Below are 19,889 nucleotides of genomic sequence, written 5' to 3'. Positions count from 1 at the left end.
TTCAAACGAGTTTTGACTCTTTCCAGGAAGGCAGAACCAGGTAATGACAAGGGCCTAGCTGGTTCCAGTGTCCAGTAAAAGTCCTTGGCCTTTGTGGAGATTACACCTTACTCACATTACAGGTTTCCTCCTTAGTTCATCCAATCGGTTTGGTCTAAATGTAGACAGCAGCTCATCGGGTTGTTTGACCATATTCTGGACACTTGCAGGCATATCTGATTTCAAGATGTTAGGAAATCACTGTGAGGAAAAAAAGTTAAAATGACCATTTAATTGTACCAGTTCTCCTAGGTGAAGATTTTATGTAGGGTTCTCTACCCCAAGCCCCTTATTTTCAAACGCCCCAACAGAGGTAGGATTGCCTTTGATATATGGACAGAAGCACATGCTCAGTAATCTCCTTGTCAGGCTGAGGAGGTTTCAGGTTTCAGGATGTCGTCTGATGGATGTCGACTAAATACGACAAGGCTAAAGTAGTGTCTTTAGCTCTTCATTTGCAGCTGCAGCACGTCCTATTAGGATCTGCTTTTAGAAGGCTGCAACAACTGCAAGGCAAGGCCCCATGACTCTCATGTCCTTTTGTCACTCCTTTTCTCACACATTTTTGATGCACTCTTATTTGCTCACCCTATGTTATTTGGATTTTGATTTGTCTTGAATTTAAAGAGCAGAATAGAAACCTATTTTAGAAAATGTTACCCTGGGCCTATGTTGCTTTTTGGTTTGTGCATTCACCTATCCTCTGTAACAGAGCTGACATCAACACCGGGCCAATTCCAACCGAACACACTAACAAATTCCTTTAATTACATGGTGGCTGATTAATATAGATTTGGTCAAGAATGCAAGGACATCTGTGTTTATATATATATATATATATATATATATCCGAATGACAACTGCACTATAGTAGTGGGGCTGTAATAACTTTAAATAGGTAGAATTAGATTTGGTTATACTGCACCTCAGAAAGTCTAACTCCCACTGAACAAAACTTGCTTTTAACCAGTGGTTCTCAAACTTTTTCTGTCATTCCACACTTTGGAGGTGGGACATTTTCAAGCCCCACCTGACCCCATCAACCTGGCAAAATGATCATGTTGAAATATATATATATATTTTTTGCATTTTGGTTCCATGTTACATTTCCCGTCTCTGTCCGCTGGATCAGATATTATTTAAATTCATATGTCGGTTTGTTTATGACTCCTACTGTATGTTTGTGTGTGTCTATTTTGTTTTGAATGATCTTCCTTGTCAAAAAAAGAAAGGCAGTATTAACAAATTTCCTCATGTTGATTGCGCCCCATCTGTCATGTCTCTATTCCCTACTAGTGGGGCCCGCCCCACACTTTGAGAACCATTGCTCTAAACAGAGTTTTGGATATAAATAGAAATAAGAATGCCATTTTAAGGAAGGTAAAAGTTAAACTTTGCTAAGAACAGACTATAAAAAAGATTACGACAGAGTATTAGGGCCACACAAGAAGAAAAAAATATTTTTGCCATGACAAGTTTAAACTTGACATTTCGAGAATAAAGTTGAAATGTCATGTTGACTTTAATCTCGACTTTAAAGTCGACATGCCAACATTAAACTCGAAATTCAGTTTAAACATACAGTTTAAGCTATGTAGGCCTACACTTCCCACAATTTCAATATGTGACAATCATGAATGATAGGCCTACTTCAAATACCTCTTGGTGAATGTCTGTTAACTACTCATTGCAGTCATTGTGAAACGTGTATCGCGGTTATGGAAATACCATGCACTTTTATATAGAATAGAATAATACATGTTTCCAATGATATAATGTTTCTATAGTAGGCCTACAAAATGTTATTTCACTCTGTTTTTATGTGGAGAAGGCCACCGCACATCCAAAAAGGTGCCCTTCATGACCCACAGTCTATCGTTGTTGCACTCAAATAAAACTCAAATATTCGTCCTCCTTTTCAATTTGTCCCAATCGTACTCTACTTTGGAGCGGTCGTTCTCTCTCTAAACTAGTTCTGATGGTTATGTCGAGATTAAAGCCAATATGATATGTCAACTTTATTCTCAAAATGTTGAGTTTAATGTCGACACGATATTTCAACTTTATTCTCGAAATGTCAAGTTTAATGTCGACATGTTGACTTTAAAGTCGACATGTCAAGTTTAATCTCTTCATGGCAAAAATATTTTTTTCTTCATGTGTGGCCCTAATACTCCGTCGTAAAAAGGATAGACAAACAGCTGCAGGACTGTGTGAGTTACCCCCAATTCATACTGTTCTTACAACATTCACCAGCAGTATGCCAGATTTAACACTCTGGTCCACCCTCTTGGTAACAGGCCATGCCACCGTAACTGTCACAGTAAAAACATAACAAATTAGGCACATCTCTCCCCAGGTCAACAGTCATAAATCTATAGGACTCTCTCTGATCTGGGACAGGCAAGCTGGTGTGCCAAACAGCTGCGATAGGCTTTTTGGCTCAAGCACAGTTTAATTAGGCTTCAAAAGCACTCAGAAAATCGATCATGTCCATAAAATGTTGCCAATTTCTATGCCTGTGTACGTTCCTGCTGTCATAGTCTGTCTTTTGAGTGCACAAATTGTCCAAGATAAATTTCCTTTAGGACAATAATGGTTTGTTTCATTCAAAATTTGAAACCCCTAATGTGATAAAATAGTATTTATTGCCATACAGTATATTAGTCAACAAATTCAATACTCAGTAGAAACGCTACTTTAACTGTTAATATTGGAAATAACTTGATCAGATTAAGATGGAAAACAAAGAAGACAATATAAGAATTCTTTAGGAAAATATTTTGAAGTAGTTTACAAATGTTCACTTGGCACAGTCTTTACATGCTTACATTTTTCTCATTTTCTCAGTTTTGGTGTAACAGGCTCTTCTCACGTCTGCCATTTCCTACGTAAATCAGGGAATGGCAAAAGTTGTGTTTGTCGAGAGAAAGTCTTTCTACTTAAGACCTGAGTCATACAGGTTATTCCTTATCATTAGACAGATACATCAGATGTATCACAAAATCATGAACGTTACATGGAAACAGAAGTTGTTCCTTTTCAAGTTGACTCACTACAAAGAAGATATACCAGCTGTCTCTACAAATAATAATAATAATAATAATAATAATAATTTTACAAGTACATACAAGTACACAGTATATATGCATCATTAAATAACACCTTGTCCCACACAGGTTTTACCCACCCACCCCTCCCTGATTTGATTTCAATGTGTTCCACAGTTAGGCCCACATAAGCTTCTGTTTGCCCCGCCCCGATAGGATGTTTTTCAGCGTTTTTGATCTTCTTCGACTGCTCTGCCCCCTTTAAATCATTTAACCAGGATAGTGAACATCCAGAGAGCACAGCCCAGGGTGCCACAGAAACAAAAATAAACGTAAAGTTAATCAAAAAGTCCACATGATTAAAAAATATACATATTTGTGGTTTAATATATAATATTTTTCTTTTTTTTCTTTTCTACATGGATAAACACTCCCTCCATTTCAGTGACGAACAGCCAGACCAGCAGGACTCAACCTGTTTAGTTTCTTCTCTGGTTGATCCAGGACTTTCCTCTGCCTACTTGTGAGGGTATCTCTCCTAGGCGGAACTTCAGCTTAATTTCCGGGTATTAAGGAAAGAGTAATAGTAAGTCAGGGTCACTCTTATCAGTCTGTGCAGTGACTCTGAACATTGATAGGCATGGTTGACAAGAACCGTAACCGGACTTGTCCTTCCACTTGTCTCCCAACTCTTAGGCCTTAGGTGGAGCTGTACTTTTGGCTTGACCGTGAGCTGGTTCGGTCCAGGCCGTTGCCATGGCACGAGCCTTTCCAGCGCACCCCAGATCCTCGCTCGTCTGTCGGAGAGATATTCCTGGACTTCCTTTGGCACCAGCAGCACAGACATGACTGAAAAAAAATAGAAATGAAAATATTTTAAATACATATCTCTATAAGAATTTATAAAAATACATAAATAAATGTACAAAATTACAGCCACATCCCACAGAAATGCCACTGAGCCCCAGAGGTTTTAGTATCTTAGTGATAGTTAATTGTGATAGATAGTCTCTATGTTTTTTAGTAATTAATGTTTTCACTCATTATTTCATAGTTTTGTTTTCAGCTTGTTATATTGCAGGACATAAGAAAATACATTTTCCACAGGGTGTTAAGAAGCTACAAACATCTGAGCTGTAAGGACTCATTCAGCAGATGCAGTCCTCTGAGCATAGATTTCTCACAGACACAGATATACACTGCAATTATAGCTCAGCTGTCATAACAGCGTCTTTTCAGCTGCAACTGTCTCTGTTTTTGTCTCTCTCCCAAGCTCCAGGCGAGACTGTCAACAGAGCACAATGTGTACTGAGTACAAAGTGACCAACGTGGGAAACGTATGGTTTGAGACTGGCTGGAATAAAGTACTGTCATGAGCCATCACATGGGCAAAAAGCCTGTTCACCTCATCTAGGAGTCAATTAGTGACAGACATACAGCTCACCAGCTCATGAAGCGCACACATCTTTAATCTATCTCTAGATAGAAACCATTTCTAGATGTCTTTTCTCTTTCTCCTTCCACAGTCTTACCTTGAAGCAGTTTTTAAACTTCTGGCTGACAAAGTAGAGCGCCACAGGGTTGATACAGGAGTTAAGGGAGGCCATATTGATGCCGATGTAGTCCAACACCAACAAGAAGCTAATGAAACAGACAAGCAGAGGGTGAGAGAGGTGAGCAGGAAGGAGGGTCATGAAGTCACTGTATCCATGCAAACCGACAAATTAATCAATTGACATTGTCTCATTCATGACTGGAGACTGGTACAAGCCATTATCTATAAACTGATCACTGTAGCAGAAACTAGAGGGAACCCTGTGTGCCCTTTTGATGTGTAAACTTGGTCAAATTAAATTTCAAAGCCAGTAGTCTGGCACCGGTGAGCTCGACTCAAGTGTCACCTATTGTAAAAAGTTGTTTTGGTTAAACTATAGCAACAAGGTTATTTGATGAAGATTTTGGATAAGCAAGAAGACTTATTGCTACCAATACACCAACAATGCAAACTATCTTAGACATATTTGCCCTTTAACATGCGTGTGCATTTGTGTTTGTATGTGTGTGAAACCACTATACCTAAGCAGTTCACAGCGGTTTGGGTCAGACTGGTCGTAGATGGTCTTCTTTAGGATGCGACTAAGGTGGAGCGGCAACCAGCAGAGGGCAAAGATCACCACCAGGCAAAACACGGTTTTGGCCACCTCACGTCGCTGCAGGGGAACAGATGAAGGTATTGGAAGTCTGACTCAAGACCAGGTTTTTATAAAAATACTGACTGGGTTAAAGTCTCAAGTCTAGTAAACGCAAACCAAGTGCGAGCAAATACAATCACAGACATTGTTTCCACACCTGTGGATATATCACAACAAATGATCGGCTCTAAGAATGAGAGCAAATATGTAGATCAGTATAGAGCAGAAACGGAAAGAAAAAACAGGTTAACAGTGATACCTGTTTCATGTGGTCGTTCAGAGCGATGCGCATTCCCTTCTTACGTCGTAGCATCTCACAGGTCATGAGGGTGTAGAAGATGCCTGTGCATAGCAGAGGAAGGCAGAAGTAGAAGCCGAACAGCCACCAGTCCTTCACATCCTGGTAGAACTGAAATAGAGACATGCAGAAATGGGATACTGAGTTACTGATTTAGCACACTACCCACACAACCGGAGGAGTGTACTTCAAAGGAGGAAGGATTGTGGCTTATCCAAGTAACTTCAGGAGTTATTACTGATCTCAAAAGAACATGTCAATTTTGAAGCCAGTGTTCTTCTAAATATCAGTGATTACTCCTGGAGTTATACCTGGCTAAGGCAGTAACCTGGCTTCATATTACAAACCAAAGATTCTAGAGCGGAGCTCTGTTCTAGAATCTTTGGTACAAACCCATGATCTGTGGAAAAGTGGGACACATGAAGCCGACACACAACATGGCTGAAGGAACGTCACATACTATAGTCTGAGCACATCACAGAAACCCTGTCACAGAATATTAGCCTGATTAGCTGCAAATTCACAGCCACATTTCCTACATTAGCAGGTAGTGAAGCATAAAAAGCTGTGTTGGTATTAGGCCTACGTGTTAGCTTCAATTCCTTACCACATGAGGTCTAAGCCTTTTCCAAGCCTCATTACCTGTTATATATTTAAGTCTGGAATAAATATAAATGTTTTTGTAAGTAAGACGTTAACAGTGTAGCGTGACATGTTATGAAACATTACATAAGTTCAGGCGCAGATCAATGCATAGGCTAGATATGGCTGCAGCCTAGGGGCCCCACGTGTGCCAGCCTGCCAGGGGGCCCCCCACTGGCCATAAAAAAATAAATAATTCATTCAAATTTACATAAGAGAATAAAACGTACACTTCATTGGCCCAAAACAAATATTTAAAGTAGTAAGGCGCCGATTGGATAAATATGTGGAGTTCACGGTCAAATTAGGTTTCAAAAATATACATCATTCATAGGCCTAGGCTACAGTTCCGTTGGACACCTTGAGAAAATGTCGGAAAGAAGATATGAGAGCGGGGCTCAAAAGTGAAAGGCCAACATCTCCTGCAAAAAATGCTGCTGCCGTGTGTTTGAGTAGCCTAAATCACATGAGGAAAACACAGAGAACTGTCACGCAAGGGATGTTAACAATGCCCATAAACCCCATAATCGCAATTGTCTTATTTTGAACAAAAGTCAATAGTTGGAATATTAATGTCCCCCTATAACATAGTGTTACGCTTCATGGAGATAACGTTACAACTCTGAGAACACTAGACATATGCCAACGACAGCGGCAATATTCATCCATCACATTCAGCTCGGAAGAGCACCGCAACTTTGCCAGTAACAACGCTAGGTGCTAGCGGAGAGCCCTCTTTTTCAAAACTGGGACTCAACTGAAACAACTGTCTCTAATGTCGATTGATATTCTGTGCGAATTGGATTTGACCAAACAATGAAGAAAAACTTCTAAAGGTAGGAATATGTAGGCTAATTCATAACTGCTGTGGCATTATTGCATTTGTTGTTGATTATTATACTGTCTACTGGTGTAGCAAATCGTAGGCTATGGCTTTTGTTTTATGTTGGTTGTTGCTGTAAGGAAGTTGTCTGCAAGGATGTCTTGTCTGTAAGTATTTGGTGGTTCAATTGCTGCATTATAGGATGCTGCCTGATGTGAGTATAGGCCAGTTGTTGCTGTAAGGACGTTGTCTTATGTGTGAGTAGGCTAGTTGCTGGTTCAATTGCTGCTCTGTAAGGATGCTGCCTTGTGTGTGTAGGCCTGTTTGGTGTTCAGCTGTTGCTGTACCAACATTGAAGTGATGTTGTATGAGTATCTGGTGTTCAGCTGTACCAACTGCAGTGATGTTGTATGAGTATCTGGGCTGTTGCTGTACCAACTGCAGTGATGTTGTATGAGTATCTGGTGTTCAGCTGTTGCTGTACCAACGTTGCAGTGATGTTGTATGAGTATCTGGTGTTCAGCTGTTGCTGTACCAACGTTGCAGCGATGTTGTATGAGTATCTGGTGTTCAGCTGTTGCTGTACCAACTGCAGTGATGTTGTATGAGTATCTGGGCTGTTGCTGTACCAACTGCAGTGATGTTGTATGGGTATCTGGTGTTCAGCTGTTGCTGTACCAATGTTGCAGTGATGTTGTATGAGTATCTGGTGTTCAGCTGCTGCTGTACCAACGTTGCAGCGATGTTGTATGAGTATCTGGTGTTCAGCTGTTGCTGTACCAACTGCAGTGATGTTGTATGAGTATCTGGGCTGTTGCTGTACCAACTGCAGTGATGTGGTATGGGTATCTGGTGTTCAGCTGTTGCTGTACCAACTGCAGTGATGTTGTATGAGTATCTGGGCTGTTGCTGTACCAACTGCAGTGATGTTGTATGAGTATCTGGGCTGTTGCTGTACCAACTGCAGTGATGTGGTATGGGTATCTGGTGTTCAGCTGTTGCTGTACCAACTGCAGTGATGTTGTATGAGTATCTGGGCTGTTGCTGTACCAACTGCAGTGATGTTGTATGGGTATCTGGTGTTCAGCTGTTGCTGTACCAACTGCAGTGATGTTGTATGAGTATCTGGGCTGTTGCTGTACCAACTGCAGTGATGTTGTATGGGTATCTGGTGTTCAGCTGTTGCTGTACCAACTGCAGTGATGTTGTATGAGTATCTGGGCTGTTGCTCCAACTGCAGTGATGTATCAGTATCTAGGTTGTTGCTGTACCAACGTTGCAGTGATGTTGTATGAGTATCTGGTGGTTCAATTGTATGTTGCCTTATAGGCCATTTTGTGGAAGGGGGGCCCCACCGAAAATGTAGCCTAGGGGCCCATAACCACCTTAATCCGCCCCTGCATAAGTTAACTCGATAAGCTTGAGTAACTTGTGTCCCACATTATGATAGAGTTGGGTCACATGCTTTGACATCTTCAGTCTTAGATGACTGCAGTCCATGTTGAACATGCACTCTGTAACTTTCACCAGACCAAAAATAAAATCTATCTCTCCTTTGATGATCTGGACAGTACTGTGCTTAATTTGAAGATCTACTCCTCATGAAGAGTTATATGTTTACATATTGACTGTTCAGCTTTTATCATTTGCAGTTTGACAAGTCATAGTGTATCAGCTGAGCCTCTGACCCATCCCGAGTCTGTGAAAATAAAAACAGGAATTTTTCTGAGCTAAAAATAAAGTTGTTTACCCAATGTGGCATTCCGCCTCTGATGTCATGACCATTAAGGCAAACCTGATTTCTGTACTCCCGCAATTTGCACGCACGGCATTCATAACCTTTCATCGAGATGTGCACAACAAAACTCTCTATCAAGACCCTGCTCAAAGCCAGAGGGTTGAGCAGTCACAGTGTGTGTGTGTGTGTGTGTGTTTCTTTCAGCCTACGAAGAGAAAACTTAAAATGCATTAAATTATGGAGGACTTGACCATTCTTAGACTTCATGGACCACATCAATGGTGCTTATGCACAGAAATTATTCTGAGCACCTTTCTACATGTTAACTGGTATTTATGAAAATTGTGTACACATAGACCTACAATAACTTGTACACAAATATTGCTACATGTGGCTCCATGACTGGATCGAGATCAGCCAAATTAATGAAAGTGCATTGTAACTTCTAGCATCCATGAACTAAACACATTAACTAACAACACCTAACAGTGCGTGCCCCTTACCTTCATGAACGGTGCTGTTTGGTGGGGGGGAAACAGGCACACACGCAGTTTGCTCCCCCGGTAAGAGATCTCCATCATGTCGAAGGCCATCGCCTCTGGTACTGCCAGTGCCACCGCCACCAACCAGATTAGCGTCACCTGCACCGCCTTCCATAGTGGCACCCCCATGCCCTTCACCCGGCTCCAGGACGTCACCGCGTGGTACCTGTGGGGCCGACCCAGCTTAGTTCAGGTTACTTAAACACGAGTAGGCTACAGCCAGCCAGCGATTTGGTTCTCGCATTAAAAGTTTGTCTTGCAACTTTTTGTGTCACCAACGGTTATTTTTCTAGTAATCTCGTCTAGTCACTGTGTTTCATTAACATTCTTTCCTGTTTCTCTGCACTGCATCGCTAGTCTTCTGTCTGAATGTGGCTTAGATTAGGTTCTGTTTAGTTAACAGTCTAAAGACCCAAACAGTTTGTTAATCAATTGTTTATGTATGAACCACAACAATTCTTCAGAGGCCAGAATAGTTTGCAAGGATTGCTGCCAGGGTTCAAGGCTGGGTGTCCCTCTGGTGTTCTTCAGTTTAAGGATCCAAATTGTTCAGAAATGTTGTGAGGATATGAGGCACTCAATTCTTCAGAGGCTTTGTCAATTATCACATCTCAGATACCTCCTGCTAACTCAAGCTGTTTATGAGTTTACATGCCATATTTAATTGCCATTCCTTTATTGGCCCATTAAAGTGTATAGCTTGAAAATATGGCATAAAGGATAAATGGCCTTTGTAGTTAATGAGGCTCATTAGGCACAACTTCATATCCGTTGTATCCACTGTGTGCTTTCAATCAGTTTAGTCCAGTTTAATCTAAAGTTTAGTCTAAATAATATACTCATTCCAAGGCTATTTGTGCTGTTGAAATAATAACAATATATACTGTGAGTATATAACACTAGGCTCCTAAAACTAGGCCTTTGCAAAATCTACAATTTGTAAGACACCAATATATTTCTTAACCCTTAGAACTCCAGCCATTTTTGCAGGTTTTTGCATTACTATGTATGATATAGTATTGTCATTTAATTTTAACTATATACACAAACATGAGCAAACACATCAAAATATGTCTAATTATTTATTTATTTATTTATTTTTAAATAAATGATTGGCAAAAACACAAATACATAGATTAAACAGTTTTACTAATTGAAACCATACACACTCTTATTCTGAAATAAATACCATTGAAATGCATACTACAACTATCATAGACAGAGAGATATCCCTACTCAAAGTCATGTTGACACTACTTTCTATAATGCAAGTCAATAGGTGGATTATGGTCTATGGATAAATGGTGCTGTTGCTGATCTAGTTAATCTACCCATCCCTGGACAGGAAATGACTTCCATAAAACGTCCCATGGTCATTTCAGTTTACTTTCTGGTTGGTTTGTTGCTCAAAAATAATGATAAAACAATGTTTTGTGAGTTTTCCCCCACTATTATATTTTCGAGACGTCTTTGACACATTGTGGTCACGGTAAAAAAATACATGTTTTTAAAATGACAATAACGTTGATTCTACTTCATGGATTGGAAAAACCTTAGCTTAGCTTGATCCCTGAACCCTCCCCTTTCGATAGACACCAGCAGCACCTCCGGACAATGAGCGTAAGTAGTTAGTCATTTACCCAAGGGTGCGTCAGCGGCACTGATCTGAGGGTTAATAAGGTCATACAAATGTAGAAATATACCTCATAAGATTACATCTAATCCTTTAACTTTTCACTGTGATCCCCAGTCACTCAACAACTACACATACCCAACAACCAACACCTCACTTGGACAAGCAGTAGAGATTATGTGTTCTTGTGCAACCATCGCTGTGCAATGAGATCAAAGCAAACATGTATTTGTATATAAACTGTATAAGAGCTGAGCAGGGTATCCCTGTGGTGTGAGGTGACTCACCTGTCTATACTCAGGGCACACAGGCTGAGAACGGTGATTCCTACTGAGGCTTTTTGAATGAAGGGCATCAGTTTACAGATGTACACGCCGAACGGCCAGTCCTCAGCCAGCAACTGCACAGAGAAGAGGGGGTGGGGTTGGGTGGTGGAACAATTTGTGCTTAGGAGGCCATCTTGCTACTCAGGTACAGACTAAACTGTGCCTAGTGTTCTGTAAAATACTACAGTGCTAAACATAAATATTATCACAGCTGGTGTGAAGGAAGACACACATTTCTTTTTAGATTAGGTTTAGTCCTTATAAAAATCGTAATTTATTGAGGTGCACAAACAGAAGAAATGTGATTGGATACAGTTAAAGCAGCCTATTTCCCATTTGCTTCCTTTATTATTGCAGGAGTTAGAGTAAAAAACAACATACTCCATAAAACAACACAGAAAGGTAGAGCACCTGGCTTGCACTGATAAATGAGTTTGTAGTGGAAACAGGAAAAAGTTGTTCATGAAGGCTTGGTTGGAACACTCCCAGAATACATTTTTTTTCAGTGCCAAGTATATGTAACCTTTGAGAAACACACTGCCAACCATGTTGTAAATTATGACAGTTTAGACTTGTCAATACATACTACTCCAATCTTCAGTTGGGGTCAACTGAATATTTGGTTTTGTAAAACATGCATATCAAGTGCAATCTGAGGAGAGGGGTCTTTGGACAAATTATAGACATAAATGCCATGTTGGGAAGACACCAACCAGTGGCGTAACAAGCCAATGGTGGGCCCAGGTGCGAGAGCGCTACGCGGGCCCCATACCAACGAACTTTGGCCCAGGATGAATTAGCCCTGATACATGCAATACACATTAAGGGTGACTTCAATTGTTTATGCAAAGTCCCTGAGGCACCGAAGTAGTTTAGTAGTTACAGATTACAATTCCAAGTAAAAAACACACGACTACATATCCATTACATGTGAAAACATTAAAAAATATTTTTATTAACAGCCTGCAGGCCAGGGTAATCTAATATTACTGCATTAACATCAACTCGCATGGAATTATGGGAACACTCAATGCGCCTCTTCAACCCTCTGCTGAAACTGCAAGCGTAGATTGCTTGCTTATAAACTCGCACTGCGCAGAAACAAAACTTAATGTAGCCTAACTTATTTAACCGTCCAGAAACCAAATAAAATCATTCATATGCATACAATCCCCAATATGCGTGAATTAGGCCATTAGAAGAAGGCCATCTTACGAGCCTTTCGTTGTGCAAACTCGTCAACGATGTTCCCAATATTTAATGCTCTGGCTCTCGTATTTTCAATGGACAGGATAGCTAACCCACGGAGCCTCTCCTGCCCCATGCTGCTCCTTAGGTCTTAATAAGTTTGAGTTTGGAAAAAGATCGTTTAGCTGTTGCCACAGTCACAGGCAATGTCAGAAACAACATGAGTACACACTTCCCCGAATGTGGATGTTACACTGTCATAATCTACCACCAGCATTTTGGCAAGTTGAAAAATAGATGACTTCTGTGAAATCTCTGCTTTAAAGCAAGACCTGAATGAGAGGAGTTGTGTTGGGAATGTCGGTGCAATGTCCCTGCTATAATGGTCTGACAAACGTCTTGCCTTTTCAAGCAGTTCATCATCACCTGCGAGTTGAAGGGTCATAGGACGTAAAGACTCAAACACATGACAAGTTTCCCGCATACTTGCAAATCTTTGGGAGAGCTGACTGATTATGATGTCCAGAGTTGCATTAAATACCTGCACTTTGAAGTATCTCTCTGCATCGGTTAAGCGCTCATCTTCCGATAGATCGTCAAAGTGACGCTTCACTCTCCGTGCTCTAACATTCTAAAGTTCTAAAAAAAAAAAAAAAAGGAGGCGTAACGACGGGCCCCCGGAGGTCACGGGCCCTGGTGCGACTGCACTTGCTGCACCTACTATAGTTACGCCACTGACACCAACAGTTAAAGAATTAAGTCCAGGAGGGTGCTGAATTCTGGCGGGTGCTTACGTTTGATGGTAATCCCATATTAGGTCAACTCAACACCTTGTCTAACTCAAGTAGCATGAAATGCAGGCAAATGTTGCGAAAGGGAAAAAAATGGTACACAATACTGTAGCATCAGGGGAGATTTCAGCATCCTTAAACACTGGCAGCTTTGCTTGCCTTGGCAGAATGGATGGATTTGCAGACTAGATCAATTTTTTCCCCCTCCGTTGAGGGCATTTTACCAAAGCCCAAGCAGACACTGTCTTGGCCAACACAAACAGGCTTACATTTCTAACCAAATACATTGTCAGTGCTCTTGTAAAAGGGGGCCTGCCAGGGAAAAAGTGTTTGCAGTGGGATCCAACGAAGGGCCTCCGGGCACGGAAAAAGGACATTGTCTCCAGTCAAAGCAACAACCCCAACAGCATTGTATTTTACTTAGTACCATATCATAGAGCATGTAATTACACCTGTCAATCATCGCCAGAGTTGGGACTTTAAAAAGAGAAGCTGGAGGATAAGATGGGGTCCCCTGACATCAACAAAGAATGCAGTTGGCCGGGTAACGAGGCCAGTTCCCTTGTGTCATTTGTGGACAGACAACTCTGCCGGGTTTACAGACTGTGACTAAAACCCACAAGGGAGACAATAGACAGTTCTGTGGGCCAGGAATGATTTTTCAGGAACCCGCTCCCCCCTAGCATGTTCTTCAACTTTAGCTCCCCACCCAGCCAACCATGTCCAGCCCCATACTCATACCCAAGGGGTTTAGCCTCCTTGCTTTGCACACCTGCATCCTATGTCCCAGGTTGCAGGTTCAAGTCCCGTCTGGTACTGTTCATGTCTGTCTACATCCAAGACTGACAAGATGTTGCTTTGGAAAGGATAGAGGAAGAGCTTGAAAAGAGTGCAGAAAGACATGCAAGAAAAGGGCAAAAAGACACCATCAGCGAGCGAGGGAGAGAAGAAGAAGAAGAAAGAGGAAGAAAGGGACAGGGAGCCAGAGACATAGGGAGAGTGGGTAAGGAAAGCAGACGAGCTGAAGTGAAGGTCAGGGTACAAGAAAAAAAGTCACTCGCTCCTCTTGCACACTCTGCTCTTGCACACTCTGCTCCGACTCAAGGTCACGAGCCAAGAATTTACTATGCGGCCGCATCGCCACTGCGTCTAGTGAAACACATGCTCAGGAGATCCAATTTGTTCCCTTTTCAGGCGCGTTACAAAACTGTTCCATCATTTGGAACTGGGCAAAATTTGCAGATGGGATTTTTTATTGGGAATTTGCTAAATTTATGTGACTGAGTGCGTGATGTGAAGGGCGACGATGGGAATCTAATTTTCTTCCTGCCTTCATCTATGAATAAATATTTGTTTGGAGTAGCCCCTGCAACTTCAGTGACTAAATCCTACTCATGAATAGTCTTTAAACTTCCATGCACCCATCCATCCATCCTCCTCTCCTTTCCTGCCATCGTCATTTATAAGGATGAGGACACCCTCCCCCTGACAGTGATAGGGAAATGAGGATGAAGACAGTGATAGAGAAATGAGGATGAAGAACAAACTCTTTCCATCCATTCCTGACCCCTCAACTCACCTTAAAGACACAGATGGGGTGAAGAACAAATCTCCATCCATCCCTCCCTCCCTTTAACCTTCCTTCGACTCTCCCCCACTCACCTTAAAAACATTGATGGGGATGGCGATGAGGATGTAGAGGAGGTCCCCCAAGGCCAGGGAGCCAATGAGCACGTTGGGCCCATTCCTCATGCACTTGTTTTTGTAGATGATCCGCAGCAGGGTGGAGTTCCCAATGATCCCCACCACAAAGATGATGCAGGACACCACCGTGTTGACGTACTTGAACGCGTGTTTGATTTCAGTTTGCTTCACGCACATGGGCGGATGCGGCATCATGGGCCGGTCCGCCGCGGCGGGGCTGGAGCCGTTGCCCATGACGATGGCCGAGCTGGACTGTGCGCTGTTGCCGGGCTCTTGGTCAGTGTCATCTTGCGTTGTGTCACGAGCAAAGCGTGAACCCCCAGCACACGAACTTGCCAGAAGCAGAAGTAGGAGCACTGTGGCCCTCATTCTCTCTCCAGGAATCACACTCTCTCTCTCTCTCTCTCTCTCTCTCTCTCTCTCTCTCTTTCTCTCTCTTTCTCTCACATACACACACACACACACAAAGGAGAAGGAAGGAGGAGGGTGTGTGTAGGACAATCCTCGATGGCAGTGTATCCTGGCTGCCTTGTAACCTGTAAAAAACACAATATGTTTTCATTACACAAGGCTGGGACGCTAGGCAGCTGGTGTTGTCTCAAGACAATCAGTCAAAGTGAGCCTACACACTGCTCAAGCAAAACAATGTCAGCGCTCTTTGTGTAAATACACAGACTTGCAAAGGAAACTACTTAAGTGAGGAAACCCCGTAACGTCAAGTGACCTACAGTATTGATCTCTAAATAACATTTTCAGCATTACACAAAAAACACTTGAAACTAATTATTTCCCTTGTGGGACTTTTCTTGTTATCAGTCTAGCGACTGCCAAATTTGTATAAACTATTTCTCCAAACAGATGGTGCACTTGCGTCATGCGGACCTCCGAGATATCACCGCTGGAGAGTTTGAACGTCTCCACTGCACCCACAGTAGAAGTGGACGTTAAAGCACTTATCAGGACTCGGCCGTGCAGAACAGAAAGGCTTTTCTGTTTTCATTTCTTTCTCTTTTTCTCCTCCCTTAACAAGAGTCCCTGTCTCTCTCTCTCTCTCTCTCTCTCTCCCTCTCTGCGGCCATAACACATAGCCCGCGGGCTCATGTGTGTTCTTGTAATAGCTTTAAGAGGGAGAGGAGACACAGAGAAGTTTGTTCCCTGGGACCCTCTCGGCGAGGGCATGGGTAGTCATATGTGCACCTCTATCTGCCCGCATGCTGGCCTCTGGCACATGAGGAGGAAGATTGATGACAACTCAAGACATCTTATAGCACCACTTGAAAAGCTTTAAGATGGATTGCATTGATATGCAGACTGAAATGTTTTTACCAGGAACTGGCAATGTTTCTTCTCAGTTTCTGTCTTTCCTTTTTTCTTTCTTTACAAATGATGTTAATTTTGATATTTCCCTCACCACCACATCTGAAATAAGTGTTACAGGCCAGGATCTTTGTGGAGTGGAAAACACATGACACACACATACATTTATAGTCTAAAGTCAAGTACTAATCTGCTATTTCTTTGAAAGTATTTATACCTAAACTGTAATATAGGTGTCCCTCAAGGTTCAATACTGGGTCCCCATTTGTTCAGTCTGTACATCAATGACCTGCCCACAGTCTGCCCATCAGTTCACATACAAATGTACGCTGACAACACAGTCCTCTATGCGCATGCAAAAAATAAGCAAGAAGCCGCACACCAATTGACTGAAGCCATGGTTCATGTGTCTGACTAGTTAAATAATTATTTCTTACATCTCAACATAAATAAAACTGTCTGCCTGTTTTTTACAGATTTTAAATATCTAGGATTCAACTCTGTCATTCCAAAGGTGGCCAATACTGTCAAATTGAACCTTGCGAGCTTCAGGCACATAAATAGATAGATAGATAGATAGATAGATAGATACTTTATTGATCCCCAGGGGAAATTCATAAGACATAAGACCATACCTGTCTAGGCCGCTACAATCTTTATGCATGCTATGATCTTTTCACATATTTAATAATAATATTATAATATTAATTTTACTAGTTGGTCACAGGCAAACCAAACAACTGCGACCAATTGTGTCCCTCTACAAACAGGCACTAACAACACTTGACCGTAAGGCCAACAGCTATCACCACTGTCATATAACTCAGAAATATAATTTATTTAACTTTGATAATTTTAAACATTTCGCTGATGCTTGTCTGATCAACAAGGTTTAACATGGGCTAGCACCGCCCTCACTGAGCCAGTTCATAAAGCTGAAAGAAAGTTGCAGCAGACTCAAGCAATCACCAGAGGGGATTGTGTAGTACAATACAGACACAGCAAGTATGGGTAAATGGCCTTTTCAATTAGAGCCACCAACTACTTGAATAGTTTACAAGTTAAGGCAAAGCAACAACTTTCCAACTTTTAAACATAAACTTAAAACATGGATTAAGGCATCCCATAGTCAAACGTTATGGGAAAGTTATTAGTCAACAGGGTCTCCAGGGTCATCGACAAGTGATCTGTTCACGGCCTAAGGACTACGCTTCATTCACAGTTCTCCTATTGTGCCACTTTCCTGAATCCCAAAAGGAATAAATGGTTCCATAACAAAGCAATTTCAAAAGATATCTTTGGAGATACCATAAGCACAACATTCATCTACCACACCGGACACAGACAAGCCCCATTGTTCCAGCTCCTTAAATAATCTTTTTGACGACGTTGTCACTGATATGAGCGTAAATGAAACTAAATTCATGTGAACGGACAGTCAATGTGCAAGCAATTTGGATTGTTTTTTTATTCACAATATCAAAATATGTTCTGTTTCAACATATGTTTTCAGTTCTTAAGTCAGAAAAGTCGAACAAGGTAGACTCACATACTGCAGATCAGAAGGACCAACTAGAATTGTGGTGGAGGGTGAATGAATCTCTGATTTGACTGGAAGTAAATCACATTTTTAAAAACTTTCAGTTTATTTTTTTTACTTTCTCTGTTACACAAACTCTCTCTGTCTTACTTTCTCTCACTGTGTGTGTGTGTGTGTATTTTGCAGTAACCTAATACTAATAGTAGATTATGGTTTGACTTTAAAAACTATTAAGTGAAATGCTCTTCTTTACACGTCTATCATAAATAAAACAGTGAAATCAAACGACAACCAATTCCTGTAGTTCACATATATGGACGCAGCAGAGTATGCAATACCGTTATCTTTTTTTAAAGTAAACATGCATGGTGTAGCCTAATCAAGGCAAACGGCAAATAATTATGAAACTGCCTTCACGGAGCACCTGCGAATCTCCCATCAGTCCTTTTTAGCACCAAGTCGGCAGTCCGTATAGGCTACACCACAAATCAGTATCAGCGCCGCTATCAGTATGCAGGAGTGGAATGCCTCTTAGAACACAAAAAACGTTTATCACACTTAAGTGCCAAAGACCCACATATTAACATTCATCAGCATACGTTAAACCCTACATGTTAGACCGACGCTTTGATGGGCGCATAATTTAAAGATTCAATCATGATGACAGATGTAGCAGATTGAAAATAACATAACTTACTGTTAGCTGCGGGACGGAGGCAAAATTATTTATTTTTCAAAACCATTAAAACCACCACGAACGAACCAATATTCCATTCAGGTTTCCGTAGTATTAAAACTCTGTGTGCTTTTAGAAAAGTATCAGTGCCCGTTCTTGATTAGCATGTGTGTTTGAAAGAGGTAACACCAACTTTATCATTGAGCCCATACACCCTGTCGTGATGCGATCTGACGTTTTCCACCCGGACTCTGGGAGTTTATACAGTGCGAGTCCACGGGACACCTCTTGGTTAGCCAATGAGTGCAAAGCGTCCCTGGAGGTGAAGCGCGCGGTGCCTCTGTTGAGAAAGGAGAAATGTGGTCCGAGTTGGGTATTATTGTACCATCATTTTGCAAGTCTTCTGGTTGCCACATGTCGGCACAGCAGATTGGATAGCCTATCAATTAACAGTAATTAGAGCTTGCTTGGCGTGAACTACGAAATAGCAGTGTTGCATTGTAGGAGAGAGTTGATGGTCAGTGACTTGTCCTAAAAGTTATCCCACAATGAGAAAATTAGAAGGCTGAGCGCTACTAAAGAAAGTGAAACCAATCAGGTCTCTGCGTTTTGTTCACCGTTGCTTATAATTGGTTAACTTATAATTCGATTCCGAGGAACCTCTAAAAGGATATCGATTGATAAAACACTTGGTAGCGCATGAAATCATATTTCCACAATTGCTGTGGGACTAAACCCTGCTCTTATAGTATAGTAGCAATAGTAAAGCAATAAAGCAACTGGGGTTGCTTTTTGACCAGGGTGTTTATAACAGAAGCTTTTTTCCCCATCCATTTCCTTTGAAATTAAATGATTTTTTTTTCACTTTGTTGCCTTGTTTGGCTTTTGATGAAAACATTACTGCAAGGACTGACTGTTCTGTTCTCTGTGGTGTGGTACTCCAGCTCTCCAGGGGCACAGGCAAACACTACCTATGGCAACTCATGACTCTTTAATAGCTTTAAAATTAGCACTGCTCAGTTTAACAAAGACTGCCTGTCTTAGGACTGCAATGTGGATGCAAGACTGGACCCTAAATAGCTTGCTGGCATTCTAAAAATAGGGAAATTGCTACCTGATTTTGACAAGAATTTTAGCACATTTACTTCCCTTTTCAGAACATGAAATAGCTCTGCAGAAAGTGTGTCAATTTCAGATATCAGAATGCATAGGCTTTTGCTATGAAGTCTGGAACAAATGGTGCACTTCGGCCACTGCTCTTTTTAAAGTCCTCATCTTTATGGATCTGCAGATACCTCTGGGTCACCTGTGTCCATGTGTTTTGACCTTATGTCACATATTTATGTTGAAGATGTCGGGTGGATCTTAAATGTCCTGGTAGCAGAAACTG

General features: G+C 41.5%; 1 protein-coding gene across 1 annotated transcript; it reads right to left on the bottom strand.

The window, feature by feature from the left end:
• Positions 1-3,220: 3,220 nt before the first annotated feature.
• LOC143132513 (endothelin receptor type B-like) lies at positions 3,221-18,733 on the bottom strand. The gene is made up of 8 exons (XM_076292080.1): positions 18,521-18,733; positions 14,925-15,502; positions 11,245-11,357; positions 9,286-9,490; positions 5,541-5,690; positions 5,166-5,299; positions 4,622-4,730; positions 3,221-3,938 (listed from the first exon to the last, which is right to left on the bottom strand). The coding sequence occupies exons 2-8, from the start codon at positions 15,333-15,335 to the stop codon at positions 3,789-3,791; spliced, it is 1,272 nt and encodes a 423-aa protein (XP_076148195.1). The 5' UTR covers positions 15,336-15,502; positions 18,521-18,733; the 3' UTR covers positions 3,221-3,788.
• Between the last annotated feature and the right edge of the window lie 1,156 nt (positions 18,734-19,889).

The sequence above is a fragment of the Alosa pseudoharengus genome, unplaced genomic scaffold, assembly GCF_046254945.1.
Source record: "Alosa pseudoharengus isolate Yale_2024_CS ecotype anadromous, Long Island Sound unplaced genomic scaffold, YU_APseudo_1.1 YU_APseudo_1.1_scf_19, whole genome shotgun sequence".
Classification (NCBI taxonomy): Eukaryota; Metazoa; Chordata; class Actinopteri; order Clupeiformes; family Clupeidae; genus Alosa; species Alosa pseudoharengus.
This window is presented reverse-complemented; position numbering and strand designations above follow the sequence as displayed.